The sequence below is a fragment of the Haliotis rubra genome, unplaced genomic scaffold (assembly GCF_003918875.1).
Source record: "Haliotis rubra isolate DU_JTF1 unplaced genomic scaffold, ASM391887v1 Scf162, whole genome shotgun sequence".
NCBI lineage: Eukaryota > Metazoa > Mollusca > Gastropoda > Lepetellida > Haliotidae > Haliotis > Haliotis rubra.
In genome coordinates, this window is record NW_025765581.1 from 948,750 (window position 1) to 969,603 (window position 20,854).

General features: G+C 39.4%; 1 protein-coding gene across 1 annotated transcript; it reads left to right on the forward strand.

The window, feature by feature from the left end:
• Positions 1–6,723: 6,723 nt before the first annotated feature.
• Positions 6,724–8,655, forward strand: LOC124271632. The gene is made up of 3 exons (XM_046706787.1): positions 6,724–6,829; positions 7,443–7,504; positions 8,395–8,655. The coding sequence occupies exons 1-3, from the start codon at positions 6,805–6,807 to the stop codon at positions 8,653–8,655; spliced, it is 348 nt and encodes a 115-aa protein (XP_046562743.1). The 5' UTR covers positions 6,724–6,804.
• Positions 8,656–20,854: the final 12,199 nt, after the last annotated feature.

A 20,854-nucleotide genomic window follows, 5' to 3' on the forward strand; every position in this document is an offset into this window, starting at 1 on the left:
AATACTGAAAACAAAAACTGTATTCATCCACAAATACAAAACAAAAAACAAAACAGAGGTAAAATAAGTCATGTTTTTGTATTTCATAAATATTTTCACAAGTGCCTAAAGAGTCCTAAAATTATTTACAAATGTTTTTGTGTAGATGTACAACTTCAGAGGTCCTTCTTCTTAAACACACTCTTGACTCTTCTGAAGAAGTTGGCCATCCTAGACAGCAAGGTCTTCAGGAAGGAGTGGGATGGTTGGGCAGGTTCCTCATCACCAAGATCTACTTCAACAAAGTCAGTGTCATCCACGATGAACTGACCAGCAATGGTGAGGGACACAGAAGGGACAGTGCTGGGGCGAAGGGGCTGGGGGACGGGCAGGTCAGACAAGGGGGCTGGGATGGTCAGGGTCTCTGAAGTGGGTTGCTACAGATGGGGTGGAGGTTGGAAGAAAAGAATGTTAGGAAAGATGGTGGGGAGATGGAGGTCATGCAGGAGAAATCAAGTTTTTCATTTCTGATAAATAATAATATTATAGCCCAGAAGCCTTGAAGGTATACCAAGATAAATTTGATTTGATTTGAAAATCATGTGAGAGATTAAGTAGCACGGAGTTGAATCTGTTAAAAAGTCTTCCAAGAGAAGAAGGATAATGACTGTGTTTCAGATGGGTTTAGTTTCCAGGACATTGACAGATTTCATCCAAAATGATTTATAAGTTTCTTTAAAAGGTTAGTCATGATGTAGAAGAATGTTGAATTAATAGTTGATGAAAACTGAAAATGCCGTTAACAAAAGCAACTGAAATTGTTACAAAAATCCCAAGGGTATACAATGTATATTCATTATAAAGGAAGAGACAATAAGTGAAGAACAGAACATAAAGGGTTTTCTTTGAAATAACAATGACACATTATCAAAGTGTAGAAGACTGACTAGCAGACAGCGGACAGAATTATTCCTTGGATGATTAATAATCATTTCATCAACTCTTTCAGCTTGTTATGTATTTGCAACATGTCAGTGAAAATACATCATAAGGAGGTTCCTGCTACACCTACTGGACAAGGGTCAGGATAAGTCAGGGGGGTCAAAGGCAGGGGGAACCAGATCATCCGATCAACTGTGGGGGGAATGAAATGACATGAGTACACCAGGCAATGCCAGTACCAATCTGACGTAACGGTGACCACTTCTCTGTTACCAGGCGTATGTTTTCTTAGAGTACACTAGCTAGTCTAACTTACCTTTTTTCGTAACACCTTTAATAAACCTATGGTTGGATGATATGTTTCAAACATCATACGTTTTGGGGACAGCAGTGTTTACTATGCGCAACTCTCTGTGTGTGTGTGTGTGTGTGTGTGTGTGTGTGTGTGTGTGTGTGTGTGTGTGTGTGTGTGTGTGTGTGTGTGTCACACACAGACATAAATACGATGTGATTATAGAATATGTTCGCCACCTTATTTTGTAACTATTTTACCATGTGTACCAATAATCCTTTCCTCAAATACTCAGGATTAGGTTAGGGTTAGCCTTTCTTTCTTTTCTTTTCAGTCGAACATACTCTATAGCAGCTCTATAAATATTCAGATAATGGCTTGTGTTTGACATAAATTTGTGTTTATAAGATAGTGACATGTTTTACAGTAGTTCATGTGATTAAAGTACTGTCGGAAATAGGAAAAAACTGTTTTTAGGCTATTACTCTGTATCCCTAAAATTTACACAACTGCAAGCAGCATATGTTGAAATAACCCACATCGGCCTAATTGGGCGTTCAGTGGGATGTGTAATAGGATATCTAGAAATGCATGTTTACTCGTAAAATAGGGCAAAAATAGGAATAGCTGCTGAAAACAATAGATCAGACTATAGATGGCAATTAGGTCGCTCAGCCAGGTATGACGACGGACCATCGACTCAACTGGCATGAAATGCATGTGCTGCCTACAGGCACAAGGGGTCATCTCAAAGATATTTTATGCTTTTTTCATGTGTATTGAATATGTCTCATCTATTGATTATCTTTCATTAATGGCATTGGAAAATAAATCAATTCATTATATGAATCTACTGTACAACCAGACAATACCTACTTCATTCCTAGACTTTTTCTTCATAGTAAATATACATCTTCACAAGTTTTAACGTTTATGTTGAGATATGTAAAACAATATGATACCCATAGAAAAGCTTAAATCAACTATCGTATTAAATGTCTCCAAATATACAGGTGGCAAGACCACCCCAAGATCGACAGGACTGGATAATATTTGTTAATTATTAAGACATGCCGTTTACTTCCCCCAATTTAATTTCCTAAAGGATTATATTATGTTAGCTGATATCTCTATCCCCCAGTATGACCCACACCACCGTCTGTGACACTTGTCCTGGTTTTGCTTTTGAGACGACCCCTCCTACCTGTTTCTTTTTATAGTGATAGTGAGGCTCCATGGTAGCTACATCCTTAATAGTTTCAGTATTAAAGTTAGTATTTTTTACGTCAGCTATCATTTAGAATGAAGCTAAGCCTAGTTTCAAAATAGGCATTTAAAAAGTGTCCTTTGAAATACAATTATCATCGCACAATAATTTGCATAAAGACATGGTTTGTTCTAAATAAGTCGCTTTGGACTTAGAAAAAAAAACATTGCTCATTTCTGCACTCATCTCTCCTCAGTAAAGTCCTTTTTTTACGTTTCCTATCTCCCCACCACTGAGACTGTAGTTAGGCCGAACTTAGTTTAACAGATATTTCACACTTGCACATATCAACTTCATAAATTGTAGATATATGTAAATGTGAAAAAAGTTTTTTTCTATTTCCGACAGTACTTTAGCGAGGCAACAAATGTTTCTTAGCGTCCGAAAGGACATAGTAGGAGGTAGGTCAGCCAGCTAAACGTCTTGTTCCTACCAAGGTATACATCAACGTCGGTGTATACCTAGATAGGAACAAGACATTTAGCTGGCTGAACTAAGTAGGAGGATAATTCTTGATGTATACATCCATGTGTGACCCTGATAACTTGTACCCTGAAAGACCTTTCTGATTAACATTGAAAGTGTATACACGATTGGTTATCTTTTCAGAGAAAACTAATTTCTACAACGAAAATTAAATGAACACTAGCACTTAGTTGTTTTTAGTATTTTGTTCAAACGAAGACTCACAATATAGATCTTTGGGGATATGAAATATCGATTAATACATATTCAGAAGAAATGAAAACCAGATACAAATTGTACCTTGAACATAACTGCTCGCATTCATGGTGGCAGGTTCTAGAAATGCAAGAAAGGATAGGCAGCTGAAGCTTTCAGAACAGAATGCAGATGAAACAACAACAATGGCGTCGATGCTCACATCAAAGTGACAACGGTTGTCAAGGACAAACCAAGTCTCATAAAATAACGCGACATCCAAAAAGTAATTGAAACTGGTTCCGGATTTCCCTTGCGCATGCAAACTTTGAGATGAAGAGACGGAGCTTAGCGTGTGTCGGTGTTGAGTCTGTTGACTGATTTGGCATGACATAATAATGTATTAGACAGATTATAGTCGGTTCGGATCAAACTGATACTGATGAATCACAATCTAACTCCAAATCGGTTCATGGTCAAACATCCATTTCAACGCAGAATGTAATGAAAACATCAGACCAACTCTGGAAAAAAGGTTCATTACGTATGTCTCCAAAATACAAACGTTACTTAAAACTATCATCATTTTGTTTTGATTTTGCGGGTGAAGTTTTACGAGGGTAAAGTAACAGTTAACTGTTGCAGGAACACCCTGTATCGGTATCATTTTGACCCAAACAGACTGCAGATACATAGACAATACTTCATTACCTTTAAAGGAATTCATTTTGCATCACAGAGCTTGATAAAAATACACATAAATAGCAACATGAAATATGAAATTACTAAAACCATAAAAAGAGATGAATATATGCTTGAAATAAGTAAACAAATAAGATGATAACTGGACATTCAACATTTGTTTAAAATTGCAATACTTTGAGGTACAAAAGACGTTCGAGCTCATTTAGTCTTGGTGATTGGCACTGTGTAGCGGCGGCCGGAAGGTAAAAGCTGATACTTTGGATTTAAAAAATGGGTTGGGTCATCAATGATTTTTTTTCAGACGCTAGGGACCGTTCATAATTTATGGCTAGGGGGGTGATGGTGATTTTAAGGGGGGTCACCCACTTTGTTCTGGGGAGCTGGGGGTGTCATCAATTTTGTACACATGTACTGGGGGGTCAATTTTGTACATAAAAAATGTTTTAAAAATTATGCTTAGAAATTATTGGGGGCATTGATTTTGTATATGACATGCGGGGGGTCACTATTTTGTACTTAACTTGGGGGTGGGGTGTTCATTCACATTTTACATGCTTCTCCATAAAAATCATCATTTACCCCCAGCCATAAATTATGAACGGTCCCTTAACAGTACTTGCCGCTCATAGAGAAGTGAAAGATTATCGAAAATATCCCCGGCTATTTTACCAGCTGTATTCACACTTTTGTTAAGATTTGATTTGTTTTTGACTAAAAAGAGACTTGAACCATCACTGAGGAGAATAAACGAGTATACTCCGAATATAAGTGGTTTAAAACAGCATCATTACAGATTGGGAAACATTAAAAGATCGCAGTTTGCGTATTAGATGGAGGTTTATGGTTTTTAGTTTATGTTTATTGAAATGTTTTTAGAAGTGTATATAATATTTAGCAACGCGGGAGTACTGGGCGGTTTCATGTGGATTCATATGGTAGGAATATTGTCAAAACCCACAATCTCTAACAAATGAGGCACTGGTACTAGTTTGGAAGCCACCCTGATATGTAGGATGGAAGGATAGACAATCCATAAAAGAATGTTAGGTTTATTTAATTTTATAACCCTCTCGTCGTCCACGCCCTGCTCCCGTAAGGTGACCAAGCTGTGTCGATCCTGGACCAGATAATCCAGTTATTAACTGCATTGATCTACGCAATTGGGATACAATGACATGGTTCACTCCCAAAAAGACAGACCTCTCGTAAGACAGACTCAATGAGTACACTAATGAGCTGAGCCATGCTGTCCACCCCTATTTAATTAATGAGCTGACCCAGAGTCCTCCAGGGTACGTATAGTAAGTTAGTAACAACGCACTCCTATCTCCTGTGCCCTTCTCAAAACATATTACTAATCCTTTTACTGAACAGATTGGATTAGAACCGGAATTTTATTCTAAAAAATAACATATAGTGACACAGAGAACATACATCATATTGATACATATTATAACATTGAACAAAGTCAAGTTTTGATAAATTTGGCAACTTTAGAGTTAAGCGGTGAATAATCACTTTTCATTAGATAAACAATTTTTTAGTTGTAGGATGTTTACAGAACTAATACAATATGAAGTTCTTCACAGACATCTAACTTCACACTATGCATAAGCTCTCCCCTGTGTACAACAATGATAGACATAACCAGTGTATTTCAAGGTCAATATAAGGGGAAGCCAGTCCGCACTGACAAGTAGCTTTTTCGCTTTGGTTAAGTACCTCCATTATCCAGTGATTTAGATTAATCACTTATGTAACTGACACAATATCGGATAGTATTTAGATGAATTAAGAATAGAAAAATACACATCTTACCCGCCAGAACAATTGTCAATAAAATGTTAAATATGTATAAACATTAGCTTAATTTGAAAAATACAAAAATATGACTCGATGTTCGATTTTCTATCTACCTGGAATGACAATTGAGCAATCATTTTTGTTTGAAATATTCTAAATGATAACGTGAAATCGTAACCTTTAAATATTATACGTGTAATTAGGGACTCATTTAGGGATACAGGGGTGACACACTACCTTCATTGTTGTCATATAAACCTACATTTCGGTATAGTAAAATGATACATTTTCATGTCCCAATATTTAATCACAGTGGAATATCAAAGGGATATTTTCACAGAGGATACAAAAAGTATGTAGTACGTTCCATGGGAAATTCTTACGCCGCAAAGTTGCCACCGTGAAATAAAAATGCCAAGCGTGTATCGAACACATCACTTGCAATGAAAGACCGCATGACCAATGAAAGAAAGGATGTATAGCTCATTGGGTAAACAGAGTGGTGTCCCTTGAGAGTAAACTAAACATGGCTGCCACCAGTTACGTTGGTTAGTATTTTATCCCTCTGGAAGGGTCGTAGCTGTAACGAGGGCTCTCCGCTGAAGTAAACGTTTGTTGAAGGGTAGATCTCAGACATGTATAAAGGTACACAAAGGCAACATTAAGATCATCATCATCATCATCATCATCATCATCAAAAGAAACAACAGCAACCTGGCCTACGCCGGCTACAGTCTGTAGCTCCAAGTGATGAAACGTGTATCAATGATATTTTGACACCTCATTTGTGAGAGACTGTGTGTTTGATGTTGACTTTAAATAGCAATGTTCCTGTCATATCAACCCACATTAAACCAACCAACACACCCACTCTGGTAAATAATACACTGTTTAAAAGAAAATATTAAAGCAGTAAATTTACACCGACACACACTAAGTTCCGTCTCTTCACCCCAAAGATGGCATGCGCAAGGGAAATCGGGAACCAGTTTCGATTACTTTTTAACATATCGCGTCATTTTACGAGACTTGATTTGTCCTTGACAACCGTTGTCACTTTGATGAGAGCATCGACGCCATTGTTGTTGTTTCATCTGCATTCTGTTCTGAAAGCTTCAGCTGCCTATCCTTTCTTGCATTTCTAGAACCTGCCACCATGAATGCGAGCAGTTATGTTCAAGGTACAATTTGTATCAAGTATTAATCTGTTTTCTTTCTTCTGGATGTGTATTAATCAGTATTTCGTATGCCAAAAGATCTGAAAATACTTTAACAACTAAGTGCTGGTATTCATTTAATCTTTCGTTTTAGAAATACGTTTCCATATAATAGATATACTGTAGATATGTACATTCGTGATCATCACATGTTTGTATACACTTTCTGCGTGAATCACAAGGTATTTCAGGGAACAATCTTTCAGGGTCACACACAGATGTACATCAAGAATTATCTTCGATATTATTTGATATTAGTTTTCGGGAGCTACCAAACAGTAAAATGTAACAGTTAGACATCTCACTAACTTCTAAAACACAAATTCATAGTAAATACAAGCCATCATCTGAGTACTTACAATGTCGCTAGTAAACACTGCCGTCCCAAAACGTATGTCGGGCACAACTGTAGTCCAACGGACATTTTTATTAAAGGTGTTAGGAACGCATATATAAGCTAGACTTTGCTAATGTCCTCTAAGAAAACATACGCCTGGCAACAGAAAAGTGGTCACCGTCACGTCAGGTTGGTACTGGCATTGCCTGGTGTACTCATGTCATTTCATTCCCCCCACAGTTGATCGGATGATCTGGTTCCCCCTGCCTTTGTCCCCCCTGACTTATCCTGACCCTTGTCCAGTAGGTGTAGCAGGAACCTCTTAATGATTCCAGAATGGTTTCTCATTGACATGTTGCAAATACTGCCAGTCAATGTTCTAGACTTCAATGATGTGTTATCATTGCATCATTTTGTTTTTCTCTTATTGTCTAGTTTTTTGTATCTTCATTTGTCTCTCTTCCTTTGTAATGATATATCCACAATTTTATCATTATCATAATACTACTCACACTTTCATAAGGATCACAAAAATTCATAACTTTACTTAAAGGTAGATTTATAATTTGAAATTGTATCCATTTAAAACTGGATAAATAATAATATGATAGCCCCTCTTTAGGCAGACAGCCACTTTATTCTAACTTTATGCACTTGATACATGAGTAACCATAAAAATGGTTTACATGGCACCAATCAACCATTTTGCAAATCATGGAACGAGTCATTGACAAATAAACAACACCTGTCAATAGCAGGGGTGGGATCCACAAGATGCAATGACATACTGAAACCTAGGAACCAGGCTTACAATAAGCTTAGATATTTAAACCAAATTTGACCCCCACATCATAGTTTTCTGTTGAATCCATGATTTGATCCTTAGCAAAGTGTGAAAGGTATATAACATATAACACCACAAACCATTCTGGATGATGGTCAATGTCCTAGAAACTTAACCCTTGTGGAATCAGGCTTTGACTACCTTCTCTTGGATGACTTTTTCACACACTCAACATTATGCATATTAATCTCCAAAGTAACTTCCACTTAATATTAATTTTATCTTGGTAAACCTTCAGACCTTTCTGGGCCATAGTATCATTATACATCAGAAATGAATAACTTGATTTCTCCTACATAACCACCATAGCTCCACCATCTTTCCTTTCAACCTCCACCCTATCTACAGCACCCCACGTCAGAGTCCCTGACCATCCCTGCCCCCTTGTCTGACCTGCCCGTCCCCCAGCCCCTTCGCCCCAGCACTGTCCCTTCTGTGTCCCTCACCATTGCTGGTCAGTTCATCGTGGATGACACTGACTTTGTTGAAGTAGATCTTGGTGATGAGGAAGTTGCCCAACCATCCCACTCCTTCCTGAAGACCTTGCTGTCTAGGATGGCCAACTTCTTCAGAAGAGTCAAGAGTGTGTTTAAGAAGAAGGACCTCTGAAGTTGTACATCTACACAAAAACATTTGTAAATAATTTTAGGACTCTTTAGGCACTTGTGAAAATGTTTATGAAATACAAAAACATGACTTATTTTACCTCTGTTTTGTTTTTTGTTTTGTATTTGTGGATGAATACAGTTTTTGTTTTCAGTATTTTGTTGTGTTGTGTTGTGTTTTGTTTTCATTTCTTACTGATATATGACCAGGGCCTCCTTTCACAAAGCACTAAGGTGGTCGTTGGTCACAAAGGTAACCTTAGTGCCATGTTAAAGAATGGGAGTTCAGGTTAACCTTAGTAAAGGTTGCTTCGTCAAAGGAGCCCCTGGACCAAATTAGTATCAAAGTGATAAGCACATCTCTGAATACAGTTGACTAAATTATGCTGGCTGATTCAATAGTGTTAAAAGGCTTACAGGCAGAAAAGGTTCGATTCCCAACATGTGGAACCAGTTTCTGGTGTCCCAACGCTCTATATGACAAAATTAGTAATGCACCCCATCACTCACTCGCGCACACTCCTTTTTCTAACAAGCAACATATGTTCTTCGACGAGAAAGATCCCAGTCGGTTTACGAATGAAGTGATTTGTAAAAATATTTATCTCGTTTAATGGAGGCCGAATGAGTGAAGTGTTCGTAAAATCTCCGCTTTTATCCCTACGCTTAGGAACAGACTGTTCACGCTAGTGTTTGCACAAATACATTTTTCTTGTCTTGCATTGCACGATATTCTTCTAGGGGTGTGACGATTCATCGATACGCATCGATACATCGATCCATGGGCCGCCGATACAGTGAATCGATACAAAGTTTTACATTGTCGTATATCCCGATACGATACTTCAAATGGGCAACGATACATCGATGTTTAACTTTGAATATTGCCGAATCGCGATATCTGTCAAGAAAAAAAGACTCACTTTTGTTTGATGATTAAAATATTTGCTTACTTATTTTCCCTTCATAAGTAAACGTTTTCTCGGAAATTCTTGCGTCAAGAACTGTGTCAGACATAGCTCGCATGTTATTATCATTCACAAAGTCCGTCTATAAACGTAGTTATCTCGTTTCCGAATGAACATTGAAAAACGCTGGCGGAATTTGACGAAATACTTTAAAATGGTTTTGTTTTGATATTCAGGTGTTTTATAGTTGGTGTTAGAATTAAATATTTTAGTATCGTGATGCGTATCGTATCGTCACCTTTATATCGGGATTCGTATCGTATCGCAGCTTCAGTGCACGATACTTTGGCAATATATCGTCGTGACTAAAAGTTTAGCATCGTGATGTATCGTATCGCAGGTTGTATGCCAATACCAGCACGATATTCTTCTAAAGGGATTCTCTTATGTTGTATGTGTGGAATATATATAGTTATACTTGCGTATCATTATGTAATATAGACTGGTTATATAGTTATACTTGCGTATCATTATGCCATATACACTGGTTTGGGCTAGTTAACTGCATATATTAATGGTTCAGAACATGTTCGTTTTCAGTTGCACGGCCATGCTTTTACCGGCTTTTCGCATTTTTTGAACACCAGTGTTGAAACTTTGTTATATTATTCTACAATCAACAATATTTCAACTACTATATAGCGGCCATAGGTGCACCCGACTCTAATAAATTTATAAGTATGACCTATGTATATACGATACACATAGGTCATACTTATAAATATATCAGAGTCGGGCGCCTATGATAGCGGTATGTATTTAATCTGGACACGTTACCGAGCCCAACAGCTCGATTAAATTTAATCTCCTATTACAACAAGGAATACTTGCTGTGGCACTGATCGAACCGTGGTATTTACGCGGCATTAACATTAAACTATGACATGCATTTTACTACTCAGTCACTACTAAGTGTACTTAGTCTACTTGGATATGGACCAACAATTCAATTCAAGGATGCATAAACCCACAGTTGAAATAAGCGGCCGAAGTACGTACCTCGGACCTACAACGTTCACACGATGCAGGGCGTTCTTGAGCAGGAATTACAAGTATCTGAAGAGCATTCCTTCTTATAAGAAAAGTCTTTAATTTCATTACCGTAATTGTGTGAACAGGGAGGCGAGTCACCCACGCAAATACCACGTCCGGTGCCAGTAAAGGATACATTTAACATTCTAAACTCAGACCGTCAAGTAGTCCCCTAAACAGATCTACGTGACTTCAATGTTTCAGTCAGCGTCGTGATTGGGAGTCATAATGTAGGGGTGGGTAATACTTATATTCCCGAATGCCATTTTTAAACAAAATATAGCCAATAGACATGATGCGAGACATTTTCACTGGGTGAGAATTATATATGATCTTCTGTGGACGTAATTGGGCTAAACGTAGTCACTGATACAACCGGAAACATATGACTATTATATTTCGATTGACCCACCGTCAGATATGTAACCAAAAGTTCCCAAAGGTAAAATATGATAATTTTCATTGTATATATCAGCAATAGGATTTAATACAACAGAAGGGATAGATCATTAAATGTTGAATATAACATTTGTTTTTATAGTAAAAATATGTCCATTTAGTGTGAGTATGGATTTGCGGCGGTGAGGTAGTCTAGTGGTTAAAGCGTTGGGTCGTCACGCCGAAGACCCGGGTTCGAATCACTACATGGGTACAACGTGTGAAGCCCATTTCTGGTGTCCCCCGGGGTGATGTTGCTGGAATATTGCTAAAAGCGGCGTAAAGCCAAACTCAGTCAGTCAGTCAGAGTATGGATTTACGCTGCTTTTAGCAATCCCTCAGCAATATCACCTCGGGGGACACCAGAAATGGGCTTCACACATTGTACCCATGTGGGGATTCGAACCGGCGTGAGAGCCAATGCTTTAACCACTAGGCTACCCTCACCTCCCCTGAAAACGCTATAAAGACTAGTGAGTGAGTTTTATGCCGCTTTTAGCGATATTCCAGCAATGTGACGGCAGGGAGCACCAGAAATGGGCTTCACACATTGTACCTATGTGGGGAATCAATCCTGGGTCTTCGGGTGACGAGCGAACGCTTTAACCCCCAACCCCCACCCCGCCCCATATATCCATTTAGAAAATGTAAGAGGATTTGAACCTGCATTTTACTCAAACATGATGCCCAATTCGGAGACAGCATTACCTAAGTTCATCTTGACAGTGTATAAGAGAAGAATACAACCATTGCAAACTTTCAGTCTCGAATTCCCAACAATTCTATTGAATTTTACACTACGATTTTGACAGGATTATTTTAGTCTGCCCATGTTATCAAAACCGATCCTCATGTCAATTGTACATTTACCTGAATATTCCTATCAAACGTTGAAGGGAATTGGGCTTGTTATAATGATCGATAGTCAGAAATATCGTTGATAGGACCGATGTTTAATGATTATCGATATGAAAATTATGTTATCGATAATGTTCGTTAACTGTTGTGATTAAAAAAAATTGGACTTTATTCATGGTCTGCTCCAAATTATGTTCAGGACGCTGTTTTGAAAATAATCCATGCAAACACATGTAACCAGTCACCAGCGATTTCATACAGTTTTGCGTCTCCGACATTTATACATTTATGGAATCGATCAATATTTAGTTAACGATTACCGATCTCTATGATCAATATCGATACCCAGCTCTAGAAGGGTATACTACAATTTATTAGTGTTGGGAATTGGTTGAAATTAATTGATGATTGGTTCAATACCAACGACCAATCATCGAAAAAAATTGGTTCGCGTCATTTTTTAGATTTTCCTATTCAGGTTGTAGTTGCAGATAAGTATAAAGCGAAAACATTTGGTTCTCTGTTGTTGTTTTTTGAAACTGCAAAAATTACATTTGCAAATTTCACATCCAGTGTGAATGATTCAGTTCCAGTGTAACATAAACTTCCCAGATTCTTCAAGAAATATTCAGTCATGACTTTTCAGAAAGTGAAGTGAGTTTCTTAGAAATAAACACGTTTTCAGGCCCTGACAACGTCCTAGATATGTTCTATCATCAAGTATTTCAAACTCTATTACTGCGGTTCCAAAATCGTTTGTGTTCGATTATGAGAAAATGTGATCGATTGCTTTGTCGTTTGGCCACTGCGACCAATCTTCGATTATTTCAATTAATCGGACCACCACTACAATTTATACCTAACAGTATTTCATTACATGTCTAATTAATGTCAGACCTGCCCATTTAACGATGCATGTGATTCAGTGTGTGGCAAGCATATATATGTAAGTTCATATACCGTAAACGGGTTCTCTACTCCTTAAGGCTTTGTCCTTGGGGTATGGTCAGATCCAATCGGTCTGGCGACTGAAAAATAATATTGTCTTAGAATCAGACTGATAATTCCCCACAGGATGGCTTGTTGACCTTGGAGATTCTCTTCTTCCTAACATGGCTGATGATTCCACGTTTTGTTGGACAGGGAGTCTGTCTCGCAGTCACTGAACCATATCATTTTCCCTACTGCCTAGCCCTCCCTGCAGTGCTAAAGCCCTAAATGAAGCAATTCTAGATTTCCCTAGGTTCTGAATCTCTGGTCTCCCTGGGGCTCCTTTTCAATTTAAATGGACTTGTTTGTTACTATCAAAATTATATATATATATATTCAGTTTCGGTCGAATTGCTAACATGCAAGTCTATGGGAATTTCACTAATGATGACTCACTTATAGCCAACTACTGTACATTTCGATTTTCTTGTACTTCACTGATTATTGTTATGCATCTAATACTGAAAGGTATGCTAACAGTGCTAGCTTTATATATAGGTCGGTAAGGATAAAACACTAGTATCAGCCATAACAGGAGAGCTATACCTGCATTGCCACGTATCACACAAACACACGCACGCTAGCCCAGACACACTCACTCACACACACTCATAGATAGGTATAGGTAGATAGATAGTCAGGTGAGGTGAGGTGAAATTGGGTTTAACGTCGTGCTTGAGAATATTTCGCTCATATGACGACGTGCATGCGTGTGTATGTGTATATGCGGCTGCTTGTACTAGCCCAGACTGAAGCTGGTTTTATAGTGCTAGCCCACTGAGATACCATGCCGCAGTGAAGCATGAATACCCCACTCAGACACATTATACTGACTCCGAGCCGACCAGTCCTTGCTGTACCCATTAATGCCGAGCGCCAGGCAGGGACCAACAAGTACCATATTTTAACATCTTTTGGTATTACGCGGTCGGGGATTGACCATACATTTGAACGAGTCCTAGCTACACACATATTATCTCTAAGTAACCATTACGCATTCTGTCTGCATACAAGCAATATATACTACATACTATAGCATACGAAAGATTTGTTTCTTCATCCGTAACAAGAAAGGTCGGTTCGACTCAATAAACACACATGAAATATCGCTACGCCAATCGCAATGCTTTCGTGTATTACTGTTTTCTTGAGGATTTGAGATGTTAGGGTTTGATAAAGTATCAAGGTAAACTTCAAAGTTAAACTCCAGTCTGTAGACTGCCCGGTTAGGTTGTTGATTAACGCCAAACTCCAGCTATATGGCGGCGGTGTGTAAAAAATGGATTCTGGACCAGATAATCCAGTTATTAACTGCATTGATCTACGCAATGGGGATACAATGACATGTGAGCCTGACAACCTGTGCCCGTTAGTCACCTCTTATGACAAGCATGGGTTGTTGAAGACCGGATCTTCACGGGTGAAATTTCGTATGTAAATTGTTTTCGCCAACAATTCATTTTCGACATTGTATGTATCTTAAGTAACATTTTATTGGAACTGAAGAACTTTTAGCTCCAAGACACTTCAATTCGACATATAAGCCGTGGGACGATGCCAGTACCGACTGATCTACCAAAATTGCCATCTTTTGGTGCCTCTCCTGAAGTGCTGCTTCCATGTTATCCGATGTGGCCCGTTTGTTAGACAGATTGGTTGACATGGGCCTCTCTGGTACTGATTGGGAAAGAAAGCAGAGATGGTTGATCCTACCTATGCGCTAATCTCTCGCGAACCCTGTCCACTCCCATACCTTGCCCCTCACTAATCCTCAAGCAACACCGGCCTTTTCATTAATCCGTATTAAGGATGAATTTGCATTTGTGCTCGGTTCAACCCTTAAACATCCACAATTGCAATCAGTAGTTGTTAGACTTCAAACTTCCCGGGTTCTGCGTGACTGTCTGCCACCTCTCCAGACAGTCTGGCGTCTGAGGACCAATATTGGTACATCGGACACACGGACACACCTGGGACACTGGCCTGTTTGTTGGACAGATTGGGTGATAAAAGCACAGCGGACCGCCGGACTCTCTGATGCTGATTGAGAAAGAAAGCAGCGATGTTTGGTGTTTGTTGTCTCCTCGGTTAAATCAATATATCATGTACTGATTACCATAGATCAATAACAAACACACGGGACGATGCCAATGAACATCCTTTGTTGTGGACAAGAAATACGTCATTGTAACAAGAAACAACAATGGTGTACTTTTATGGACCATGATCAGCTTGGACATAAAACTCCCGAATACGGCACTGCGAGACTTAGAATACAAAAACACATATACAGCAGGAAACAAGAACATTTACTTTTATTGGAAAAAATAACAATTCTGACAGAAAAATACAATTGTGATAGGTGATAAAGAAAGAAACTGTATATTTGCAGACTGTATCTGATTCCATGTCTGAATGTACTTAGCATACAACTGACGTTTATGGTTTATATGTATCTTGAATTAACCTCTATTTGGAACTTGAAAATGAAATTTCAAAATATCCAGGTTACACAACCTATGGATAAAGCCAGCACCAACTACATCTAACAAACGTCGCCACATTTGACCAACATACCACGGCGCCTTTTCTTATGTGCTTTTGGGCAACATTATCCGATGTTTCTACAAGGAAATCTGTAGCCCGAGAAGCCACAACACATGCGTGTTCTTAATCCATCATTGATCTGCAATCCCCAGCGTCCAAACTCCGATAATCTGCAGCCATGACTACACGCATGAAAACACGTGCATCTTCCTAATCCTATAGCAACACATTTTATCCCATAACCGCTATCAGCTGTTATCAGACACCCGGGCGTCACGCTAATATTTGTTGGTTGTCTTACTAGACGGAGACGAGTTGATCCTACCTATGCGCTAATCTCTTGCGAACCCAGTCCACTCCATACCGTGTCCCTCACTAATCCACCGGCCTTTTTATTAATCCGTATTAAGCACAGCATTTGCACTTCAGTTCAGTTCAACCCACAATTGCAATCAGTAGTTGTTAGACTTCAAACTTCCCGCGTTCGGCGTGACTGTCTGTAGGCTGTCCGCCACCTCTCCAGACAGTCTGGCGTCTGAGGACCAATATTAGCAGATCGGACACACGGACACACCTCGGACACTGGCCCGTTTGTTGGACAGATTGTGATAAAAGCACAGCGGACCATGGGCCTCTCTGGTGCTGATTGGGGGAAGAAAGCAGTGATGTTCAGTGTTTGTTGTCTCAGCGGTTAAATCAATATATCATGTACTGATTACCGTATGTCAATAGCAAACATACGATGTCAAAGAGCACTTTTTGTTGTGGACAAACAATACACAATTGTAATATGATACAATATTATTGACCATTTGTTTAATTTGTTACCAACCTTATCATGATAGACATAATAATAATGCATCTGAGACTTTGTAATTTGATATTTTCTCGGTATTTCATCATTCCTGTTTATGATAATGTTTTCAAATCAGATTAAGACGGCTGCAAAACTAAACAACTTCATAAGTATTCTGAATGCTAAGGTGAAAGTACTTTTTGTTCATTCAATCTTAACATGCACATGGTCTAACAGATGAAATAAACTATCGTCTTACCGTCTAAACACATATCTCCATAAGCTAAACATATAAAGAGTTTAGACAAGTTTAAACATGTTGACATTTAAAACATCTTGAAATTACGAAATACTATGTGCCAGTCAGGTTCACAGACACGTGCATGGCGTGTTTAGACCTAAATGCGTCAACAGTAGAAGGCAAGGAACGTGTTCAGGTTTATGTTAAGGATCCAAACACATTTGTGTCGTTTGGGGTAGAATTATGAATATGACATAGATAATTGTCTTGTGAAGTAAAAGCTATAAATCTTGTTTTTCGTTGTGAGTGAGTGAGTTTAGTTTAACGCTGCACACAACAATATTCCAGCTATATGGCGGCGATCTGTAAATAATCAAGTCTGAACCAGACAATCCAGTGATCAACAGCATGAGCACAGATCTGTGCAACAGGGAACCGATGACATGTGTCAACCAAGCCAGCGAGCCTGACCACCCGATCCCGTTAGTCTCCTCTTACGACAAGCATGGGTTACTAAAGATTCATTCTGTCCCGGAACTTCACGGGTCTTGGTTTTCATTATAAAATACATGACCCAGAGATGGGATTTTGACCCGATGAACAAGCGATTCGACCCTGAGCGTAATTTTGTTTGTTTGTGTGTCTGTGTTTGTTTGTTTGTTTGTTTGTTTGTTTGTTTGTTAAACGGCGCATTCAACAATATTCTCTCCATATGACATCAACATGTAAAATAATCCGCCTTGGAACAGGCAAGTGATTGATATGATGAGCCACATTCCACTCCTTCAGGTCACTTTGACACGGCGTGAACCAAGTCAACTTGACCATCCGACCCTTTAATTCCTCTTACAAGGTTACTGGGTGCTTAATCCACCCGGATTCCCTAAGGGGGTCGAGGGCTGGACGAAACAAGATACCAGTATAAAATTACAATTATCACAAAATTAATTTAACCCAAGTTGTAAGCGTAATTTACAAGTGTTTCGAGATGCATGGACAATTATCTAGATAAACAATTCATGAATGGCTTGTTTAAGGAAGCCACAAACGTTCTCAATTATAGAACCAATACCTACATTATCTCGCCTTAACTTTACACTACATTACATAACACAAAGAAATATACAGCGTTTATTCTCGCCGCCTCAAACCGTCAAATCCAAACCTTATCTAGAACATGGCGTTTACTATCAGCTTGATTGTTTTCAGCATGTCCAACAACGCGGAATGATTTTAACCCCTTATTCGACTTAAATAATACAATCCGGTCTCGAGTGTCTCGGTTGTCCCCCTTATTCAACCGTTTCCAATCAATTAGGTTGCCACACACAAGGCCAAACATGGAATGTTTATTTTTCATTTTAATCGATGAAGGTTAGCAGGGTCGGAGGGGTGCAGTATGGCCAGTGGACGGTGTATGTCACCCGAGTGGCATGTTTGACACGAGCTCGAGTGTTATTGATTAAGGTGCGTCTTTGTGTTGTGTTATTTGTTGCAAATTCGTATTTGTGGCTTGTAACAGCGATTTCACGACTGTTCTATGAACATATTTATTCAGTTATGTTCATCACATGACAGAATCACATAGGGATGCAGGTGATGAGACAGCCTGGTACCCTGGGTCCTGTGTCGGAGCGTAGCGCAGGCGCAACGGACCCAGGGAACCAGGCTGGTGATGGGAACAATATTCCGCTCATTATAAAATGGTAAATTTACATCCCGAGAAACGTGTGGTTTGTGGCAGTAAATCCACGACTGTTCCGTGTTGAATATATTTATTCATTTATGCTCATCACATGGTCAGAATCACATAGGGATGCAGGTTAGGAGGTGTACGTCTAACGACGGGTGAAACTATGCCTTAGTTTTTGCCACTGAGTATATAATAACTGCATGAATAACATTCTGATCACTATTTACTCCAGTTAGGACCAAATCAGTGCGTCGCTGCAAGGGTATAGGTCAAGTGGTAGATACTGATGTCTTCTTTCTTCACATTTTATTTATTAATACACTATCATATGTAACGAAACTAAGTAACTAGTAACGAAACATTTGAATTACAGATGTGTCTTTGATTACTTTGTGACAGTTAACAATATGGTATATCTATTTTGATATTCTCTGGTGCTTTTCTTTCTTGTTCTCTGCTGCTTTACCTTGAAGTCCTATTTAGCCCGAGTGTTAAGGATTCAAAATCTGCAATTTTGACAACAAATGTTTTTGCTGCATATATACTAGGCACATAAAGAAACTGTGCATACAAAAAAATAAAATCTAAATTTATCAAACCTGTGTAGACACATAATGATTCAAACTCAGAGATTAGTGACATGTATCCAACATGCATGCACGAGCCACGTTCCGTGACGTCAGTGGGTTCGTCATTGAGACGTGCAATACGTTGTTGCACGTGCATTCCGGGAAAGAGAAACAGAGCAAATGAATGCCACACAATACTGTCACTTTGGAAAGCTCAACCCCTGCCCTTGCGATCGTTCAAAAAATTAAACGGCTATTGAAACGCAATACCATGCCAAGGCTCACGTCTGCACAACGTCATGAGGCCATTGGGATGGTCCGTGGGGACTGTCTCAACGACAAGTGGCTGCACATTTCCACTGCCACCGGAACACCATTTCTGCACTGGTGAGACGCTACCAGAACACAAATGACGTCATCGATCGGCCACGTTCTGGACGTCCACGTGTAACAACGCCAAGACAGGACATATGGATAAGGGTTACCCATCTTTGCCACAGGTTTCAGACTGCAGTGATGACTGCCCGAACCATCCCAGGACTTCGCCGTATCCACCCCAACACAGTTCGACAACGTTTACGTCATCACGGGATCAGACCACGACGTCCCGCCATACGGCCTATCCTGACACAACGTCATCGACAAGCTCGCCGAATGTGGTGCCGAAAGCATGTCCGCAGACCCTTGTTTTGGTGGAGAAATGTTGATTTTACAGATGAGTCCAGGTTTAACATTTCCCATAGTGATGGACGTCAACGTGCCTATAGACGCGTGGGAGAACGTTATGCACAGGCCTGTGTCTTGGAGAGGAATCGCTTTGGTGGTGGTTCCGTGATGATTTGGGGTGAAATAACAGCACGCCAAAGAACTCCTTTGGTGATTGTTCAGGGCAACTTAACTGGTGTGGGCTACAGGGATCAGATTCTTCGACCTGTGGCAATTCCTTTTCTGCAACGTCATGGCCCTGGGTTAACATTCCAACAGGACAATGCCCGCCCTCATACGGCAAGGGTTGCTATGGATTTCTTGCAACACTACAACGTTGACTTACTGCCTTGGCCTGCAAATTCACCGGATCTCTCCCCGATAGAGCATGTTTGGGACGAGATGGGTCGACGTCTACGCCGTCTTCCTCATCCGCCAGATAACGTCCTTGACCTTGCAACAGAACCTGAGAGAATCTGGGGTGACATCCCACAAGCCTTCCTTGCACGTTTGATAGGCTCTATGCGTCGTCGATGCACTGCTGTTCTCAATGCCGATGGTGGACATACCCGTTATTGAGCTTGTGACATAGGACTCGTGGACTCGTGGCTTGTGGACTCGTGACGTCATTGTGATTGACTTTTCAATTGAAATTCTCCCGACTTGTTATGGTCTCATGATCCCTTCATTAAAGTTTATATGTACCTTTGACATTGTTATCGTACTTATCAACTGGGATAATATTTTGACAATGCACAGTTTCTTTACACCAAAGAAAACAGAAAAGTTGTCATCCAGATGCAATCCATAGTCACTCCCTAAAAGGCCACATAAAGCAGAATCAAAGTTACAGATGTTTTTGTCTTTTGTGTCGATTTGTACAAATCAAGATATTTTTATTCTTATTTTTTATAAAATACCAACCGACCCAACTTCAGATCATGGTAGCCACGTGAAACACATAAAACAATTGCTGCCCTAATAATGGGTCACGTGTTTAGTGAATCCTTGTCCACCAGAGATGGAATATGAACTCTCGACGTCTTGAACTCGCAAGCGCTGAAGGCGATATGAATCGGCGGTTTTTGTAATTCCTCATGGACAAAACATCAGTCTGGATCATAAGATTTAGAACTCCCCACAAAACAGTGTGAGGAGACGGATGACAAATTTACTTTATGTCAAACACCAATAAATCCGTTCCAACCAACATTTCATGCTTGTTTTTATTCGTTGAATTCATATTTTACTCCATATCTCCTTCAAGATGCAATTGAAAATGCTCTCTCGGTGATGATATATTTTATTTTTTAAAAACATCACGTGACCTTTGTTCAAAGTTATGTTATTTATTCACCAACGACAT

What these genes read in the sequence shown, in the direction of transcription:
- LOC124271632 (XM_046706787.1), top strand. Translation starts at nt 6,805, where the DNA reads ATGAATGCGAGCAGTTATGTTCAAG. An exon ending in TGCGAGCAGTTATGTTCAAG is followed by an intron (nt 6,830 to 7,442) that starts GTACAATTTGTA and finishes TTCCCCCCACAG; the next exon opens with TTGATCGGATGATCTGGTTC. An exon ending in CTTATCCTGACCCTTGTCCA is followed by an intron (nt 7,505 to 8,394) that starts GTAGGTGTAGCA and finishes CCCTATCTACAG; the next exon opens with CACCCCACGTCAGAGTCCCT.